The 18876-nt window shown below is 34.6% G+C and overlaps 1 protein-coding gene across 4 annotated transcripts in view; it reads right to left on the reverse strand.

Annotated features, from left to right (window-relative positions):
• ARAP2 (ArfGAP with RhoGAP domain, ankyrin repeat and PH domain 2) overlaps nt 1-18876 on the reverse strand; it is a 179253-nt gene that overhangs the window by 20149 nt on the left and 140228 nt on the right. For all 4 annotated transcript variants that reach the window (XM_033213941.1, XM_033213944.1, XM_033213942.1 and 1 more), the window contains one exon: nt 6454-6593. In XM_033213941.1, coding sequence (XP_033069832.1) covers nt 6454-6593 — 140 coding nt within the window. The remainder of the gene's footprint in view (nt 1-6453; nt 6594-18876) is intronic.

Genomic DNA, 18876 nt, shown 5'->3' on the forward strand with positions numbered 1-18876 from the left:
TTTGAGAGTCTGAGGTAATTGACTGCCCAAGTCACTCCTGGCATGCAAGCTCATTACTTTATACCACAGCCTGTCCAAAGAAACACAAATGATATAATTTGAGAGGAGTTCAGCAATTGTAGAAACACATTTTTTCCATTTCCATTTTGAAACTGAATATTCATAAAGAGGAGCTATATAGATCTTAATGGAAAGTTCTATAAAGGGAAATGTCGTTTGGCAAGTTCGCTTTACTGCTGGCTTATTACAACTTTCTCTTTTGGTATGTGTAATTTATAGAGAATTTCTCCAAAAAGTTCAATATACTAGACTATTATGAAGTCTGAAATGTGTTGCTTCAGTCACTCCATTTCAAAGTAAAGTTTTTAAGTTAGCCAATTAAATGAGTGTGCTTAAAAAATTATTCCTGGTATCTAAAAAGAGTTTGCTTATTGAAGTACAGGCAACTTTTAATGACCCCCTTTACCCATTTGCTTTCTTCACACTATTAACAGTATAATGGTAATATTCTCTGAAACCTCTCACCTTTTATGTAAATTAAGTCTGAAAACAATTAACATTTTCTGTGCAGGGAAAGGTTGCAGAACAAAAGATATCTTCCCCTGTGTATTACCCCAATTTGTTCTTAATGAGCATTCATAAATCAGCTCTAATTAACACAAAGTCTCTTTAAATACACTTCTCAATTTGTAATTTTTCCTCCCTTTTAACTAAATCATTTAAAAAATACATACAAACACGCATATATTAATGGCAACCACTAAAACAAATGCTAACTCTTTACTCAAAAAAGTTGGGAGATTTTACTGTTGATAATTTACTATAAAAACACTTGAAAAGTTAACATTGCCAATGGCTTCACCATCAATATTAATAGGGACAGATCCGTAACATGAAAAAATAACAAAATGAAGTCATGTATTGAAAATAACCATAGTTTGAGTTTAAAGGAAAAGCATGAATCTCTCATCTGCTTTTCAAAATGTACAAATTAAAGTATCAGTTGCATTAATCTATTCTGATAGATATGCAAATATAATTTTCAAACGCTTAATAATCAGACAATAATTCCGTAACTCGAGGTTACTGTTATTTAAAAATGTGTTCAGTATCCTTAAAGAGCACTGTTTTCAGATAAGTTCTTGAGACTGTCACTGCCTATCAGGTTATATAAGTTAGCTCAATCTGAGCAAGATGATCCTTTCAAAAAGATACAGATTCTTAAAGCAAAACTTACTCTGTTAAGGGATATGAGGCCCTTCATCTCACTTACAAAAACAATGTATCTGTAAAAGTCACTGCGTGAACAGGCTTCTCTGTGGCAGATATTAAAGCGTACATCAGCTTGAAAGAAAATGCCGTAAAAACTGAATTGTTTGCATTTCCTTATTTAAAAATGTTTGATGCTATTTAATAAGCTTATTCTCTCCACATAAAACTATTTCAGCAAAAACACTAAAGGAATACGTTAAATTTCCTTTTAAGTTTCTGCATAACGCCTTTGGAGTCCAATGCCTGGAAATGAATTCTGACCCCATCGCTTACTGTGTATGTGATTTTGGACAAGTTATATAACGTCTTTGAAAGTCTGTTTCTTCATCTGTATAGTGGGAATAATAAGAGTACCAATTTCGTGGGGTAACTATATAGATAAAATGAGATAATCCAAATAAAATGTATGGAACTCTGCTTCACATAGAGTAGCCACTTGAATGTTAGTTGCTGCTATTATTATTGCACTGTCATTACTACTACCACAAACTACTATATTTGTTTTTAGCAACCTTCTGTTGCTATACAGTGAAGTGTCAGTTTCTTGATGCGACAAAAAAGTTCAGGTTGATTTCTATATATGCCAACTGCAAAAGTGATCCTTAACCAACATATTATGCATATGTAAGGACTGTGATTAAAGAAATCAGTCTTCTGAAAATCAAGGTGGGTGGTTCACTGCACAAAACCAAACAAAATTCTATCAGATTCAGTTCTACTTGACTAGAATAATAAGCTGTGAGGTCTAGCCTGTATTTTCACAAGCATAAACCTAAAGTTCGTGAACCTTAAAATCTGATGTGTTGCATCACATAACCCCATAATTCTACAAAATCTACTAATCTTTTATGGGTAAAATGAAGAATGTTAGTAAATGATAGTAACCACTTGATACCCACACAGACTCCCTTCTGGATATCAAGTGGGGTTCAAGTGCAATATATAATATGAATCTGTGATAAGGGCTGTAGAATTCAGGCTGTTTTATTAGTCTCCTGCCTGGACATTCCAGTGTCCATGAGGAAAGCAAACACGGAATGTATATACAGAATAGGATGCTACTATGATTTATTCATGCCCACATGGAGGCTTCTCTGCTGGAGGAATATACAGGGATAGTAATTAAAGCATAGGAAGTGCTGAACAGAAGCCACAGAACACTACAGCCGCGGCTTTGGAAAGCTGCTTAACAATTCTTTCTTTGTAACATATTAACAGATGTTACAGTCTGGTCTTTCTTTGTGCATCTCCACAACAGAACACAGTGAAGCACCATTCATTTATAAGTGTGCAAGCAATGTTTACCCAAGTTAATTTTATAATTCAATACTAAAAAGTATTTTCCAGGTCCTGCTGACTTCCATTCTACATTTAAAGTAATTGCCTTGGTACTACTTGAATCTCAAAGAGAGTTGTTGCTGCATACCCCCAGGTGACCACCATCTAAAACAGGATAAAGAACATTTCTATCTAGAAAGTAACCCACTGACCCTTTTCCTTGGCAATTCTGCAGCAAATTCTGTCCCCAACCTAAGCAAACACTTTCTGACTTCTATCACTATAGAATGGTTCTGCCTGTTCTTAGACTTCTTATGAACAGACTTATATGATACTATTTTGTGTCAAGCTTCTTTGGTTTCAAAGGTTTTAAAAATTCACCAATATTGTAACTTGTATTAATACTCATTTTTGTTGCTGAGTAGTATTCCATTATACAAATAGAATATTTTCCTATTGGTGGACATTTGGAATGCTTCCAGTTATCAGTTTTTGTGAATAAATCTGCTTATGAACATCCTTGTACAAGTGCATTTGTGAATATAATTCACAAACGCTTTGCGTAGAGCTGCTGGATCATGGGGTAGATTATGTTAGTAACTTCATTTAAAAATATACAAGAAAAAAAACAAACAACCCCATCGAAAAGTGGGGAAAGGATATGAACAGACATTTCTCAAAAGAAGACATTCATACAGCCAACAGACACATGAAAAAATGCTCATCATCACTCACCATCAGAGAAATGCAAATCAAAACCACAATGAGATACCATCTCACACCAGTTAGAATGGCAATCATTAAGAAGTCAGGAAACAACAGGTGTTGGAGAGGATGTGGAGAAATAGGAACACTTTTACACTGTTGGTGGGATTGTAAACTAGTTCAACCATTATGGAAAACAGTATGGCAATTCCTCAAGGATCTAGAACTAGATGTACCATATGACCCAGCCATCCCACTACTGGGTATATACCCAAAGGATTATAAATTATTCTACTACAAAGACACATGCACACGTATGTTTATTGCGGCACTATTCACAATAGCAAAGACTTGGAATCAACCCAGATGTCCATCTGTGACAGACTGGATTAAGAAAATGTGGCACATATACACCATGGAATACTATGCAGCCATAAAAAAGGATGAGTTTGCGTCCTTTGTAGGGACATGGATGCAGCTGGAAACCATCATTCTTAGCAAACTATCACAGGAACAGAAAACCAAACACCGCATGTTCTCACTCATAGGTGGGAACTGAACAATGAGATCACTCGGACTCGGGAAGGGGAACATCACACACTGGGGCCTATCATGGGGAGGGGGGAGGAAGGAGGGATTGCATTGGGGAGGTATACATGATATAAATGATGAATTGATGGGTGCTGACGAGTTGATGGGTGCAGCACACCAACATGGCATAAGTATACATATGTAACAAACCTGCACGTTATGCACATGTACCCTAGAACTTAAAGTATAATAAAAATAAAATAAAATAAAAAAATAAAATAAAATAAAAAATAAAAAAAAAAACAAAAAAACTGACAAATAGTTTACAGTGTGATTGTGTGATTTTTACCCTTCTGCCAACAATTTATGTGGGAGTTCTAATTACTCTACATCATTTTTAACATTGGTTGTTATCACTGTTAAGATTTTAGTCATACCAATGAGTGTAAAATAATGTTTTGTGGTTCTAATTTTAATTTCCTGATTACTAATGATATTGAACACTTTTGGTTCAATGGGTTATTGGCCATTTCTACATCTTCCTTCATGTAATGTCTGTTCTATCCTTGCCAAACTTTTTATTGAACTGTTTTTCTTATTGCTGATTTAGAAGAGCTCTTTATACTCCTGATATGAGTCTTTTTTCTGATATATGTTAATACATTTTCTCACTCTGGGACTTGTCTGTTCACATTCTTAGGGTATTTTTGGAGGAGCATGCTATTATTATTACATTATATTTATAAAAAGAATTTACACGTATATTATTAGACCACTAGCCTGACTAATGAAGAAGAAAGGAGAGAATATTTGATAAACACAATCAGAAACAACAAGGGGGATATTACTCCTGACCTCATAGAAATATAAACAACCATCAGAGAATATTATGAATACCTATATGCACATAAACTAGAAAAACTAGAATAAATCGGTACATTCCTGGACACATACAGCTTCCCACACTAAACCAGGAAGAAACTGCACCCCCAAACAGATCAATAACCAGTTCTGAAATTGAAGCAGTAATAAAAAGCCTACCAACCACAAAAATCCCAGGACCGGATAGACTCGCAGCTGAATTCTACCAGATTTACAAATAAGATCTGGTACCATTCTACTGAAACTATTCCAAAAAATTGAGGAGGGACTCCTTCCTAACTCATTCTATAAAATCAGCATCATTCTGATACCAAAACCTGATAAAGATACAACAAAAAAGAAAACTTCAGACCAATATCCTTGATGAAACATCAATGCAAAAATCCTCAACAAAATACTGGTAAATTGAATTCACCAGCATACCAAAAAACTTATCCACCATGATCATGGAATAGTATGCATCCATAAAAAAGAATGAGATCATGTCCTTTGCAAGAACATGGATAGAACTGGAGGCCATTATCATTGGTAAACTAACACGAAATAGAAAAACACCACATATTCTCACTTACAAGTGGGAGCTAAATGATGAGAACACATGGACACACAGAGGATATCAATACCCACTGGGGACTTTTGGTGGGTGGAGGGTAGAGGATTAGAAAAAAAAAATAAACAACTAATAAGCACTAGGCTTAATACCTAGGTGATGAAATAATGTGTAAAACTAATCCCTGTGACTCAAGTTTACCTATCTAAAAAATTTTCACTTGCATTCCTGAACTTAAAAGCCAAAAAAAAAAAAAAAAAAAATTCAACGAATTAAAGAAAAACGCTGTTAACAGCACCTGTCGCAGTCTTATAAAAACCAAATCCCTGGAGGTGGGGCCTATGCACATATTTGTTTTGCTTTTTTTATCCTAATGCTTTTTTAAAATTGCAGTGTATATATAATACATATATAAAAAGTACACAAATCATAAATATTTAGCTCAATGAATTTTAATAAAGTGAACACACTGGTGTAACCTGCACCTGGAGAATACAAAAATACATATATATATTTTTAAGCATTAAAATAACATGACATGCAGAACTCATAATATCTTAAATTATAGATTTGGATACTGAGGTTGAGAGGTTAAGTTACTTATTCATGTAACCAGTTCTTCACAGAGATGAGATTTTCTGATGTTAAATTCAATATTTTTATAGCTACATCATTTATCTACTCCCTCTTTTATATATCTAATTCTCTTATCCACTCCACAATTATTTAATAAGATCTTTTAGGGAACTAAATTACAGGGGATATATCAATAAGATTACATTAATACATATGAAATTAAAAATGAGTCAATTCATTCAACTGTATAGGAAAGATACTAATAACATTTATTTTAACTTTGGGGTTTGGTCATTTTATTGCACCTTTTATTAATTTCCATTAGCTAATCTGAAGCCTTTTATTTTAGGTTATCACACATTCTCTACTAATTTTATTGACTGAGATGTTGATTTATAACACATATTAGACTTTTCTTCAGGGCTTAAGTCATTCACTGTCCTACAAAATCTGAGGTGCCTAAACAGGCCTTATAAAATTCTTCACTGTGTTGCTGAGTGCATTAATATCTTATCCCAGAGGCTGAAGGAAATCATCAGCTTACCATGCATTTTATATACTACAGGCAGTGACGTCCAAGAGAGATGGCTGAGAGTAGCATAAAATATGAATGTTAATACCCACACAAATAAAAATGTACACATGTTCAAATACTATACCTTCACATCCTTGTAAAGAAAGAGAAACCCATCTCGTAAAACAAAATACCGGTCTTGAAACTTATTTCCAGATAGTATTTTGGATGGTTCTTCTTTGATTTTCAAGATTCCTTCTTTGATGCTTCCCAGTGTACTCCGGTCTGTAAAGTACAGCATTATTTTTGTGAGTTGGGTACATTTTTACTTATTTGAAATATAATACAAAACATTTCTATATTGTCAGTTTTAATAATGTAAAATAAGAACTTGTTTACTACCACTAAAGTCTAAGATGAACTTCTGGGAATATCATGTGTCTGAAGTATTGCTATTTATCATATATGGGCCTGCCTGGACAGTTCAAGTAGCCACAGGCTAGAAATCACACAAAATGTGATCAGTATGAGCTGAGAGGTACTATAAGTGTAAAGTATCTACTACATTTTAAAGACTTTATATGGGAAAAAAAAAAAAAAGCAAAATATCGGCTGGGAGCAGTGGCTCATACCTATAATCCCAGCACTTTAGGAGGCCAAGGCAGGAGGATTATCTGAGGTCAGGAGTTCAAGACCAGCCTGGCCAACACGGGGAAACCCTGTTTCTACTAAAAATACAAAAATAAGCCACGTGTGGTGGCACGAGCCTGTAGTCCCAGCTACTTGGGGAGGCTGAGGCAGGAGAATCGCTTGAACCCGGGAGGCAGAGGTTGCAGCGAGCTGAGATCATGCCACTGCACTCCAGCTTGAGTAACAGAGTGACACTTCATCTCAAATAAAATACAAAAAAGAATATATCACAATTTTAAAAATATTAATTATATATTGAAATGTATTTTGGATATTGGATATATGATATTAAATAAAACATACTGGTAATTTTACCTGTTTCTTTTTGCTTTTTTCTAACGTGGCTACTAGACAATTTATAATTACATATGTGGCTTGTATTATATTTCTTTTGAGCCCCACTGGTATAAACAATGCAAATACGCGATAAAAAAGGAAACACCTTTAAGAATTCTGACTCAAATTCAGAAATTTTTAAGGCATTAAATAAATTTTTATAAATGTGAAACAGGCAAGGGTAAGAAAGGCAAAACTGCTAAGGTAGAACATTTACCCATCAATGATAGACTGAATAAAGACAATACGGTACATTTACATCATGGAGTACTATGTGGCCATAAAAAGGAACAAGATCATGTCCTTTGCAGGGACATGATGGGGCTGGAGGCCATTATCCTTAGTGAACTAATGCAGGAACAGAAAACCAAGTGCCACGTGTGCTCACTTATAAGTGGGAGCTAAATGATGAGAACACGTGGACACATAGAGGGGAACAACACGCACTGGAGCCTATTGGAGGATGGAGGGTGGGAGGAAGGAGAGAATCAGGAGAAGTAACTGATAGGTATTAGGCTTAATACCTGGGTGATGAAATAATCTGCACAACAGACCCCCATAACCCAAGTTTACCTATGTAACAAACCTGCACATGTACCCCTGAACTTTAAAGTTATTAAAAAAAAAAAAAAAGGAAATAGCAGGAGAAAACAGAACTATTTGAGAAATAACATATTGGAAAACCTAAATCTAAACATGCAATAATTGCTACAGTTTATTGATTACCTATTAGACACCTATATACTCTCTAATAACAACACTAAAAAAATTGTGATTATTATGTTCATTTTACACATGATAATACTAAGGCTTAGAAAGGTTAAGAAGCTTTCCCAAGGCTGCAGAGCTACCTGAAGAAGATTAAAACTCAACTTTTTTAAAAAAAATTGTATTTTGGATTCAGGGATACATGTGCATGTTTATTACAAGGGTGTGTAATGCTGAGGTTTGGGGCTCCATTGATCAAGTCACCCAGATAGTAAACATAGCACCTGATAGAAAGTTTTTTCAGCCCTTATCCTCCTCCTTCCTTTTGGAGTCCCCAGTGTCTACTGTTTCTGTATTCACATCTGTGTGTACCCAAGGTTTAGCTCTCACCTGTAGGTCAGAACATAAGATATTTGGTAAAACTCCATTTCTAAATGCATGTTCTTTTCTAGACACTGCTGCCTCAGAGAAGAAACTGAGGGATTTTACAGTAATTGAATCCAAGTTTAAACCTAACATATCACTAGAGAAGCCCCCTCACATTTCCACAATATCCTTTTCCTATTATTATGATGGGTCTAATGGACATTGACTAATAAGCCAGAATTCCCTCCAGTTTGGGTTACACATTATTTTTCTAGCTCAGAGACTGGCAAATTATGGCTGCAGGCCAAATCCAACCCTCTACTTCTTTTTATATGGTCTATGAGCTAAGAATAAGTTTTTCATTTTTAAGTGGTTGAAAAAAATTTCACAAAAGTTTGATGACACACGAAAATTACATGAAATTCAAATTTTAGTCCTATAAAAATAAAGTTTTATTGGAATACAGCCTCATATTATGTACTATCTATGACTGCGAACATGCTACAGGGACAGAGCTGAGTAGTTTCAGAGACCTTCCTGATAACAAAACCTAAAACATTAACTCGTGGCCTTTTATGGAAAAAAACTTGTTGACTCTCACTTCACAACAACAGACTTAACGGAAACTCTTCTCCACTAAGAAACTGTTCAATCTCTTTGCCTTTAGTTTAGTAGTTTCATTATTCATTCTTCCATCAAAAAAGTACTTTTTCTTACTATCAAGCTTTGTGTTAGGCACTGTGGTAGACGGACAAATAAAATTAGAGAATTCCCAGAGACACAACGGACAGGGAAAAGGCAATGGATATGTCAGTAAGACAGAATATGTGAAGGCATGAGTGATAACATAATGGTAATAATCTGAGCACCCTTTAGTGAACAACTCATATAATCACCTCTAGCGTATGTGGAGCACGAGGCAAGCACTGCGCTAGCCTTTCCATGAATGCCTCATTAAAGGCTCAGAACCACACTTTCAGGTAGATTAATCACAATATCATTTTACAGATGTAGAAACAGGTTGCTATAATCACGAAACTTATCCAAGGCACACAGCTAAAGAGTGCTATCATCAGAATTCAAAGTCAGGTCCACCTAGCTAGACTGGGAAGGTGCTTTCACAGGTATTAACATACCAAAAATATCTAACAAAATGTTTGTTATTAAAATCCATTTTTGGTGATGTGTAATGTATAAAGACATGCCAGATTAATCTGTTTTTGGATTAATTTGTATTGACAGGGGCATTAGACACTGAGACAGTCTTTCCTTCCCAGGAAAACCCTGGCTTACATCAGAAAAGCTCTCCTACTTTGCCCCACAATTTTCTGCCCGTGGCCCAGTGCTTGCAGGGTGGAAGAAGAGGAGGCAGAGCCACCAGCAATAGATGTTGTTCTATAGTTTGAATGCATGTCCTAAGCTTTTCACCTACATCTTTATAATGATTCATCTTTTTCTCATTATTTTTACATTTTATTTTTAGCATGTTCTAAATGGCTAAACGTGTTTCTGGGATTCCTATTCTGTGACATTCAAGTTAGATAATTTTTTATCTGGTTTTACAAGCCAGAAAATAAGATTCAGAGAATTATAATGACCTGCCCAAAGACATAAAAACTAGTAAGTGATAGAAAAGGGGATGGAAGACTAGGTCTGGTTTAGCAGAAATAAATAAATACAAAACAAAACCAAAAAGCACAATATACTTTGTGCTCCTGTGTACTGTAATTTGTTGTAGCTTATGAACAAAAGGCTCTGTATGCATAAAAAAGGGTAGATCCTTTAACAGGAATTATATTTCGTGTGCAAAACTGACAATGTGCCACAGGTAGAAATCATGTCAACTAATTTTTGTAACACAAAAACACTTTTTTTGTGAGAACATCAAATTTGTATTTGTTTTTTATCATGCATAAATTTGTCAGTATATCTCTGGTCTAAAACTTTCCCCTGAAATCCAGATACATATTCAACTGCTTACTTGAGAACTGAAGAACAACAAAAAGAAAGAGAAACCTCAAACCAACTAGCCATCATATGGTCATTATGGTGTCAGCTTCTGCTTTTCCTGTAAAATAAGACTAATGACACCTATCCTGAAGGATTGTTGTGGGCCTTACACAGGATAACGTGCACACAAGATGTATGGCAGAACACTGTATCAGGTCTATCAGTCTAATACCTTCCTGGTATTAAGGTGACAGAATTTTAAATATCCATACATCATTTCTAAAATTTACAAAATAAAAACTTTAGGAAAAAAAAAGTCTTTCCGGGCATGGTGATTCATGTCTGTAATCCCAGCACTTTGGGAGGCCGGGGCAGGTGGATCATCTGAGGCCAGGAGCTTGAGACCAGCCTGGCTAACAAGGTGAAACCCCATCTCTACTAAAAATACAAAAAATTAGCCAAGCCTAGTGGTGTGAGGCTGTGGTATCAGCTACTCAGGAGGCTGAGGCAAGAGAATCATTTGAACCTGAGAGGCAGAGGTTGAATCCAGTCTGGGTGGCAGAGTGAGACTCTGTCTCAAAAAAGAAAAAAAAAAAAAAAAAAAAAAAGAAAAGAAAAGAAAAGAAAAAAGAAAACAATAGTCTTAAACACAATGACCCTTAATCTGCTTAATCTGTTTGGGGAAAACATTTACTAATGCAGCAAATAATACACAAATGTTCATACTTAAAATTAGCATAGAGAAAACAAAAGTAAAAACTACAAATAGTTCCTTACAACTCAAATATATGAGCATGGAATGAGCACCTGGAAGCAAAAGTGCCCAGGATTAATCACATTACTGAACCTAACCATGAATACACACACAGAACAAACCCGATAGTTTTCTTGATACACATACTGACCTCAGACAGTACTTTGTTGATCACATTGTCATACTGATAGGTTCTTTTTAGGTACTTTGTGACTTTTAAATAATTACTGAAAAACACACTGCTAAAATTTGTCTTCTAGTACAACCCCTTAATATTCAATTCCATAGAGAAATATTGTAAAGGACTTTTATAGCTAAGAAGTATAGTAAGCAATTTGTTAAACATTGTATGGACTTGGTCATATAGCTGATTTAGAACAAGAGAGTCAAGAAAGGCATTTATAATGCCTTGTTGGTTTAGAAATAGGTATTTTAAAAAGCAAGTTATAATCAGGTTGTGAAATACAGGTATTTATATTGCTTAAGTCAGTAAAATCCATTCACACCTTCTGACAGTACTTTTCATTTACATTTTTGTTCAAATTAATAAACTTTTCCATTTTTACCAATAAGAAATAAGCCTATGTCTGGTATTAAACTACTCATAGTCATAAAAAAAACAGACTTAGGGGAAAATATTGTTTAAATTTTAAATATTGTTTAAATAATAACATTTACTTTAACCATCATTGTATGTGATTGAGCATATTGAGCATAAACCTGAGTGTACGCTATTAATAGACCCAGGATGAAAGTTTTGAAAGGAATATACGCTAAGGATGAGGGAAGAACAAAAAATACTTTGAAATATGAAGCTCTATGATAAATAATAAGATTTAAAATACTTTCTAAAAGCTCTCACAACCAAATTCCTGTCTGTTCCCAAGATATTAAAATAAGTAGAAAGCCACCAGTTAAAGGCCAAAATAACAAAATAAAGCTACAAACTTTGGAGTATACTGTGTGTAACTCTATATGTAACGAAATCAAGGTCATTAATTGAATGGCTTAAAGTAATTCATTCTTCCAAACTCTTCAGGTACTGGCTGGACTCTCAACTTTGGTGTACTTCTCTCATATTTCGTACTCCCTGGACCGCATGCTAGACAGAAAGCTCCCTTGCTACTAGGGAAAACCATCTGTTGTTTTTGTGTGAGTATAACAGGTTTTAAAGTTTAATGCACTTCCCAAAGCACTAAATTCTCTCAGAGATAAACCCTGGGATGCACATTAATAGGTACTATTTCATTTACCACCTTTCAATCTTTCATTCCAATCAAATTACAGCAAATTACCTCTACTGAATCATAAAACCCTCCCCTATTCTTGGTAGTTGCTAGGATGAGAAAGGGTAGGTTGGAGTTTATTGAAAGGTCTTTAGAATTAAAACTGTGGGTAAGAAAACAAACATGTATTGTAAGTTATATTGTGCTATCAACTTGGTATCAATTTAGAAAAGCTCTTAAAAGTCACATGTATGAAACAAAGCAGAATGGCCAAATTTATTTAAGCAGAACAGACATACCACATAACCAGGCAATGAAACTGAAAAGTTCACATCTCCAAAAAAAGTTTTTCTAACCCATTTGGAAACCTCAATTTTTAAATACAAAACAGTTATCTCCTAACCACGAGCCGGAAATCCCAACAGAATAATTGATGGATGGAGGAGGCTAGGATTGAGGGGAAGAGGAGAGAGAAACATACACCCAGGAATGGCATTTCTCAGATATATATTCCCCCTTTACCCTCCATGTCCAGGCAGCTAGCAATCAACCATTATTCTTTCAGCAATTCTCTTTGGGATTCAATTTCACTTCATTCCTATTGTTATCACCCTACACACGTCCTTTTCTCTCTAATCCTTGGATTTCAGAATTCTCTAACTCCGTGTCCTACCTTTCTAATGGCTCTAACACACAACTGCAGATTCTTGTTATGAAAACACAGACTTCATCATATTATAAAAGCTCTGTCCAGAGCCCTACTTTTCTAATGATTAAAGCCTTACCTTCCTAAAGTCAAAAGCCTACACTCCTCTGAATTTCAAAACGTGAAATAAATGGACAACTCGTATCCATCTCTGTAAATTATTAAACTAAAACATAATATTTAAGTTAAATTGATAATAATACACTATTTGGAAAACCAATCATTTTCTCTGTGGTATGACTCAAGTTAATCACTTGAGTGATCTTGAGAGAAATCCTGTTTTCTTTGATTCTGTACAAATTCGATTCCTACTTCTGGATCTAACTGATCCATGAAGGTTCTTCCAACTACTTCAGTCTATATTTTTTCGCTCATGCCATGAAACTCCAAGATCTATCACCCTTGAATGCATGAAACATCATATTTGCTTCATAATTTAACTTTTTTATTTATCAATGTTTATTTTAAGTTCTGGGGTACATGTGCAGGATAAGCAGGTTTGTTACATAGGTAAGCGTGTGCCATGGTGGTTTGCTGCACAAATCAACCCATCCCCTAGGTATTACGTTCAGCACCCATTAGCTGTTCTTCCTGATGCATTCCATCCCCCTGCCTTGCCCTCCCCATGGACAGGCCCCAGTGTGTGTTGTTCCCCCACCCCATGTGTCCATGTGTTCTCATCATTCAGCTCCCACTTATAAGTGAGAACATGTGGTGTCTGGTTTTCTGTTCCTGTGTTAGTTTGCTGAGGATAACAACTTCCAGCTCTATACATGTCCCTGCAAAGGACATGATCTCATTCCTTTTTATAGCTGCATAGTATTCCATGGTGTATATGTACTACATTTTCTTTATCCAGTCTATCACTGATGAGTATTTGGGTTGATTCCATGTCTTTGCTATTGCCAACACCATATTTTAAAAGAAAATATTTCTACTTCTTGAAGGGCATGGGCCTTATCTACAGTGCTGGGTTGACCTGGTTATGAGGAATCCACAGAAAATATAATCTAATAGTTACTGCCATTACAATATGTTATGCCTGTCATACTTCAGCAAGCAAACTACGAAGGGAGAGAAAATTCACTTTTATTTGAGCTACTCCTTACTCCTCTGAGGCTTCCCTGGTTTGTGACAAACAAACATTGTAACAGCTTCACCTCTGCTTAAGTACATATTCATTTTGTATTTCCTGTTTAAAATAATGTATACTTTGGTTATCCTCTTCAATCTAGGTAAGAGCTGACACAATACAGTGACTAACAGCACATTCTGGAGCTACACTGCCTGGGCTTGAATGACAATCACATTCTCTGCTAGATTGCAGGCAGTAATCTCTAAATCTCAATTCTCTTATCTGCAAAATGAGAATACATACAGTACTTACCCAGTGGATGTGGTATATAAATTGCTCAGAAGAGCGCTTGGCACAGAACAAGAAGAATGTAAGTCCTTGTTTAATTAATGGAGGGTGAACATAATTTTTCTCTGTGTTGCAGAGCCTAAGGCAAGCACTACAGAAATAACTACCCTTACAAAAGTCTGATGACTTATAGATTGAGTTTCTAAGAGTCTAAAAACCTGATATCTGATTTATCCTTGATTTCAGGATAGTAAGGGGTTTAGGACAGAATATATAAGCTGGATATGGAGAGATCTTGACTGTAACACCTGTTTCTCCACTTATCAGCAGGTCGCCTTGAAAGAGTTACGTAATACCTCTCCATCTCAGTTTCTCCATTTGTTAGTAGTAGTAAACAACCCTAAGATAAGTAGGAAAATGATATAAAATAATGTAAGTAAAGCATTTAGCCCAGTGCACATAGTAAATTCACAGTAACTATGAACTATTGTTATCTCTCATATATTATCTGATCAGTGACAAGGACATACACAACAAATTGATCTATTTTTCGTGGTCTGCATGTGTCTCTCTTCTTCTCTTGCTGGCAAAGACTATTTCCTCAGAGCTATGCCTTATCTTAAAAAGTTCTTTGTTCCAAGTTCTACCTGCCCCATGTAGCCTAAGTGATGAAGGGCACACATGGGCAGTTTCCTTGAGAAACAACCCCCTTGAAATTATGTCAAGATCAAGTAATTTTGCAATATTTGCAGGATAACATCTAAAAAGCCCTTCCAAATTCAAAATTGTGCATATTTTCCTCTCTTCAGAATTGATTGTATAGATGCATTTTTTATAATTTTAAGGAGGGAGAATTACTGATATATTTCATTCACTGTATGATATTCACTCAAAATGCATTTTGGTAAAATTTAATTCTACAACTAAGAAGAAACCAAACTGGACATAATAGCTGCTTGAAAGTATACTCCTTCCCCTCTTTCTCTCTCTCTCACTCTTTTTCTCTCTCTCTCTTATTAACAATTGATGGTTTATTTTTGGAAGACTAACGGGGCGGCATCTTTTTAAGACTAAGACACATTGTGACACCTCAAGAAAGTAATCTGTTCCTTAGGATAAGCCAAGTATGCCCCCTTCATTCCAATCTATTCTCCCTTATGTTATTCATACAGTTGACCTTCTGCATCCATGGATGCCACATCTGTCAATTCAACCAATAGCATATCAAAAAAGTATGTGAGAAACAAAAAATAACAATTTAAAATACAAATAGAAAAAAACACAGCATAGCAATTTATGTAGCATTTATATTGCATTAGGTATTATAAGTAAACAGATGATTGAAAGCATGGGAAGGATGTGCATAGATTACATGCAAATACTCTGCCATTTGATATAAGGGACTTGAGCATCTGCAGATTTTGGTATCCATGACAAGGTGGCACGGGGTGGAGGTGGCGGGAGATGTGGCAGTGTCCTGGAACCCACTTTCTTATGGATACCGAAGGAAGACTATATTGAAGTAGCAGTGGTTAACAAAACAAGCAGCCTGTTGATATCCTTCTATAATTACATTATTTATAAATACTTAAATTATAAAGACAGGTACTACTAGAACAGGATTGAATAAAAAAGTGACAGAAATTTTTTTTTTTTTTTGCCATTTTACTACTAACACAGTAAATTGCAGAAAGCAGAACATTGTTTTCCTATACTGTTTTCATTATTACATTGAATTATAATAAATATTTCTAAAATATAATTTAGTGTGATATATTTCTTTTATATTAAATGAATGTATAATTTTCAGCATACTTGTAATAAATGCAGAGATAACACTGTAATTTTCAGTGTTCATATATTTTCTTTCATGTGATTCTCATGAAACTTCACAAGGTAGGGAAGACAGGTTATATCATCTTATTGACAAATGTGAAAATTGTGGCTCACAATTATGTGACAAAATTAGAAAGCAACTATGCTAGAATATGAATTCAGGTCTCTTAATATCTAACATGAAATTCTGTCTTATATCCTGGGATACTTCTAAGTAATAGTCATGATTACCATGACCACCATCACTATCAACTACAATAACAACACATGTCCAGGGACTTTTCTTGGTTTCACACATCATTTTACACTATTAAGCACTCTTTTTTTCCCCCCTAAAAATTACTCCTTTGATAATTTACATGGCATTGCTCTCTTTCTTTCTTGAAACTTTTCTGATTGTTCCTTCACAGGGCCTCTCTTGCTACATCTGTTCTTTAAATGCTGGTGTTGTGTCTCTGATATTCTTACTTTAACACTAAAATTGCACGACTTAGTATTCTGCCAAGGTTAAAAACCACCTTCCACACAATGAGCTCCTTAGGTTTAGGTATTTATTTCCCTGCTAGACATATTGACTCAAACACACGTCAGACCCCTAAAGCTCAGCACATCCAAAACTGAATTCTGTGGCTCCATTCATCACTCTCAACCAGAAAGCTCTTCTAGTACCCTATCTTAATATCCCAGGAGTTATCCAAACCAAAATACCAAGAACTAAATCCAGCTTTTATGGTAATGATCTGATGATATATACTCTGGAAAGCATTCCCTAACTACCTAGATAAAATTGAGTTGGCAGTCCTCTAAAATTTGGTCAGTACTTGCTCAGTTATAAACTGTTTCATATATCTATATATTTTTAAAGTTTATTCAACATGTACTTTTAGTGAGTAAAAGAGTAAAATATAACCTTGTTAAAGAAGGACAGCATGTACAAGAAAAACTAACCAAGAAATTATACTTCCTTGAATAGGACACATTCAGTGTAAGAAGAGATGTCTACAATCATCCAGCTGAACTACTTTTCTGTGATTGAAAGCTCTTCATAAACATCCAGACCTAGAGTAGTCTATTATTTCACACTGTTTGTACTCTAATATTTCAACAGTTGTCATAAATTTAGAATTTCTGTTCTTCCTGGGTATAGATAATGCTTACCAAAACTCTTAACTTTAAATACCTTCAATTTTCTATAGATTACTGCATGATACAGAGTTAATACACATTTACCAATAGGGTTTCTTACCACAGAATTATATTTTAGAAAATGTCAGGACATTGGTACTCCATAGTAAATATCAGTGACTATCATCAATTTCAAAAAAAGAAAAAAGAAAAACTTCCAATTTAAGTGGTCTAGGTCTTACTTTAATATCTTGTACATCTTTGGCTTTAAGAAAACATGATGGGGAGTGAAATGTAAGTTATATCAGCTAGGTAAATGTATTATTATATTTGTTGAAATTGTCTTTTCTTTTTTTAAGTTCATAGATAGTGAATGGCTCAGCTTTCCAGGTCTGAATTTACTTGAAGCAGTTGCATTTTGAATTACACTATTCTAACACAAAGTTAATTCCATAGCATCTGCCATATACAGCAACCTAAACTTAGAAATTCAAAGAAATATGCATTTGAGTTACATCTTATATCTTTAGATATAAGTATTTCTCTCCTATTTAGAGCATTAAAATTTCATTCTCATGTATCATATTCTATTGGGATAATTTTCAAAAAACTTTAGTGCTTAAAATAAGACTTATACAACTTAAGATTATTCTGGAGCCTTACAGAAGCTATACATTTATGGTTTGCTTGTGATAGATATGATGAAGTTTAGTATAAAATACAACGATGAATTAATTAGGCAAGCTACGACACTGTCTAAATAGCAATGTAAATGAAGTTTCATTCTCCCTATCTTAAAACTTCAGTCATAAAACATGGAGTAGAAAAAAATTGAGGACTATTACCTTTGTTTTCAAGTTAGTTAGCTCTTTATTACAATAATGGCAATGGCACAAAATGCCATTGAAATGCCATTGAAATGCCTAAGAAATCAAATGCCTTTGAAAAACACAAATAATTTTTAAGTAGAGGCAATAGAAAATGTACTTACTTCCATCTAACTCTATAAAAGTAAATTATGTTACCTCCTTACCTTAAATGTATGAGTAGAAATTAAGTGCTAGATTCTAAAATATATTCTTATGTGTGAAGCCCACATTTTAAATAGTTTGGATAAAGAAAATTGAGAAAATTAAAACCCCTTAATTATAGCAAATTTTTATATAACATTCTTGCTTTAAAAGGAAGTGGTGAAAACATAATGTCAAGCAAAATATATAGTTATAATTTGTTCCATATATCAGGAAAAAACTCCTAAAACTAATGAAATGCAAGCTATAGATAGAAATTATAAATGTAGGGACAGAGTAAAATTTGAGGCAACTAGGTATCTAGTGTCAGGGTGTAGGGTACAACGGATGTTATAGGGCAACCCTATGTTTTAACAAAATGTTAACATACTAGCTATTTGTTACTGAGAAAAAATATGGTTGCAACCAACAGCTCCCCCTTTTTTTTCAAATTCTGACGATTTCTACTAGGCACCAGGTTAGAATAAGAAATTCTTA

This window comes from Trachypithecus francoisi, unplaced genomic scaffold, assembly GCF_009764315.1.
Source record: "Trachypithecus francoisi isolate TF-2019V2 unplaced genomic scaffold, Tfra_2.0 Lachesis_group1, whole genome shotgun sequence".
NCBI lineage: Eukaryota > Metazoa > Chordata > Mammalia > Primates > Cercopithecidae > Trachypithecus > Trachypithecus francoisi.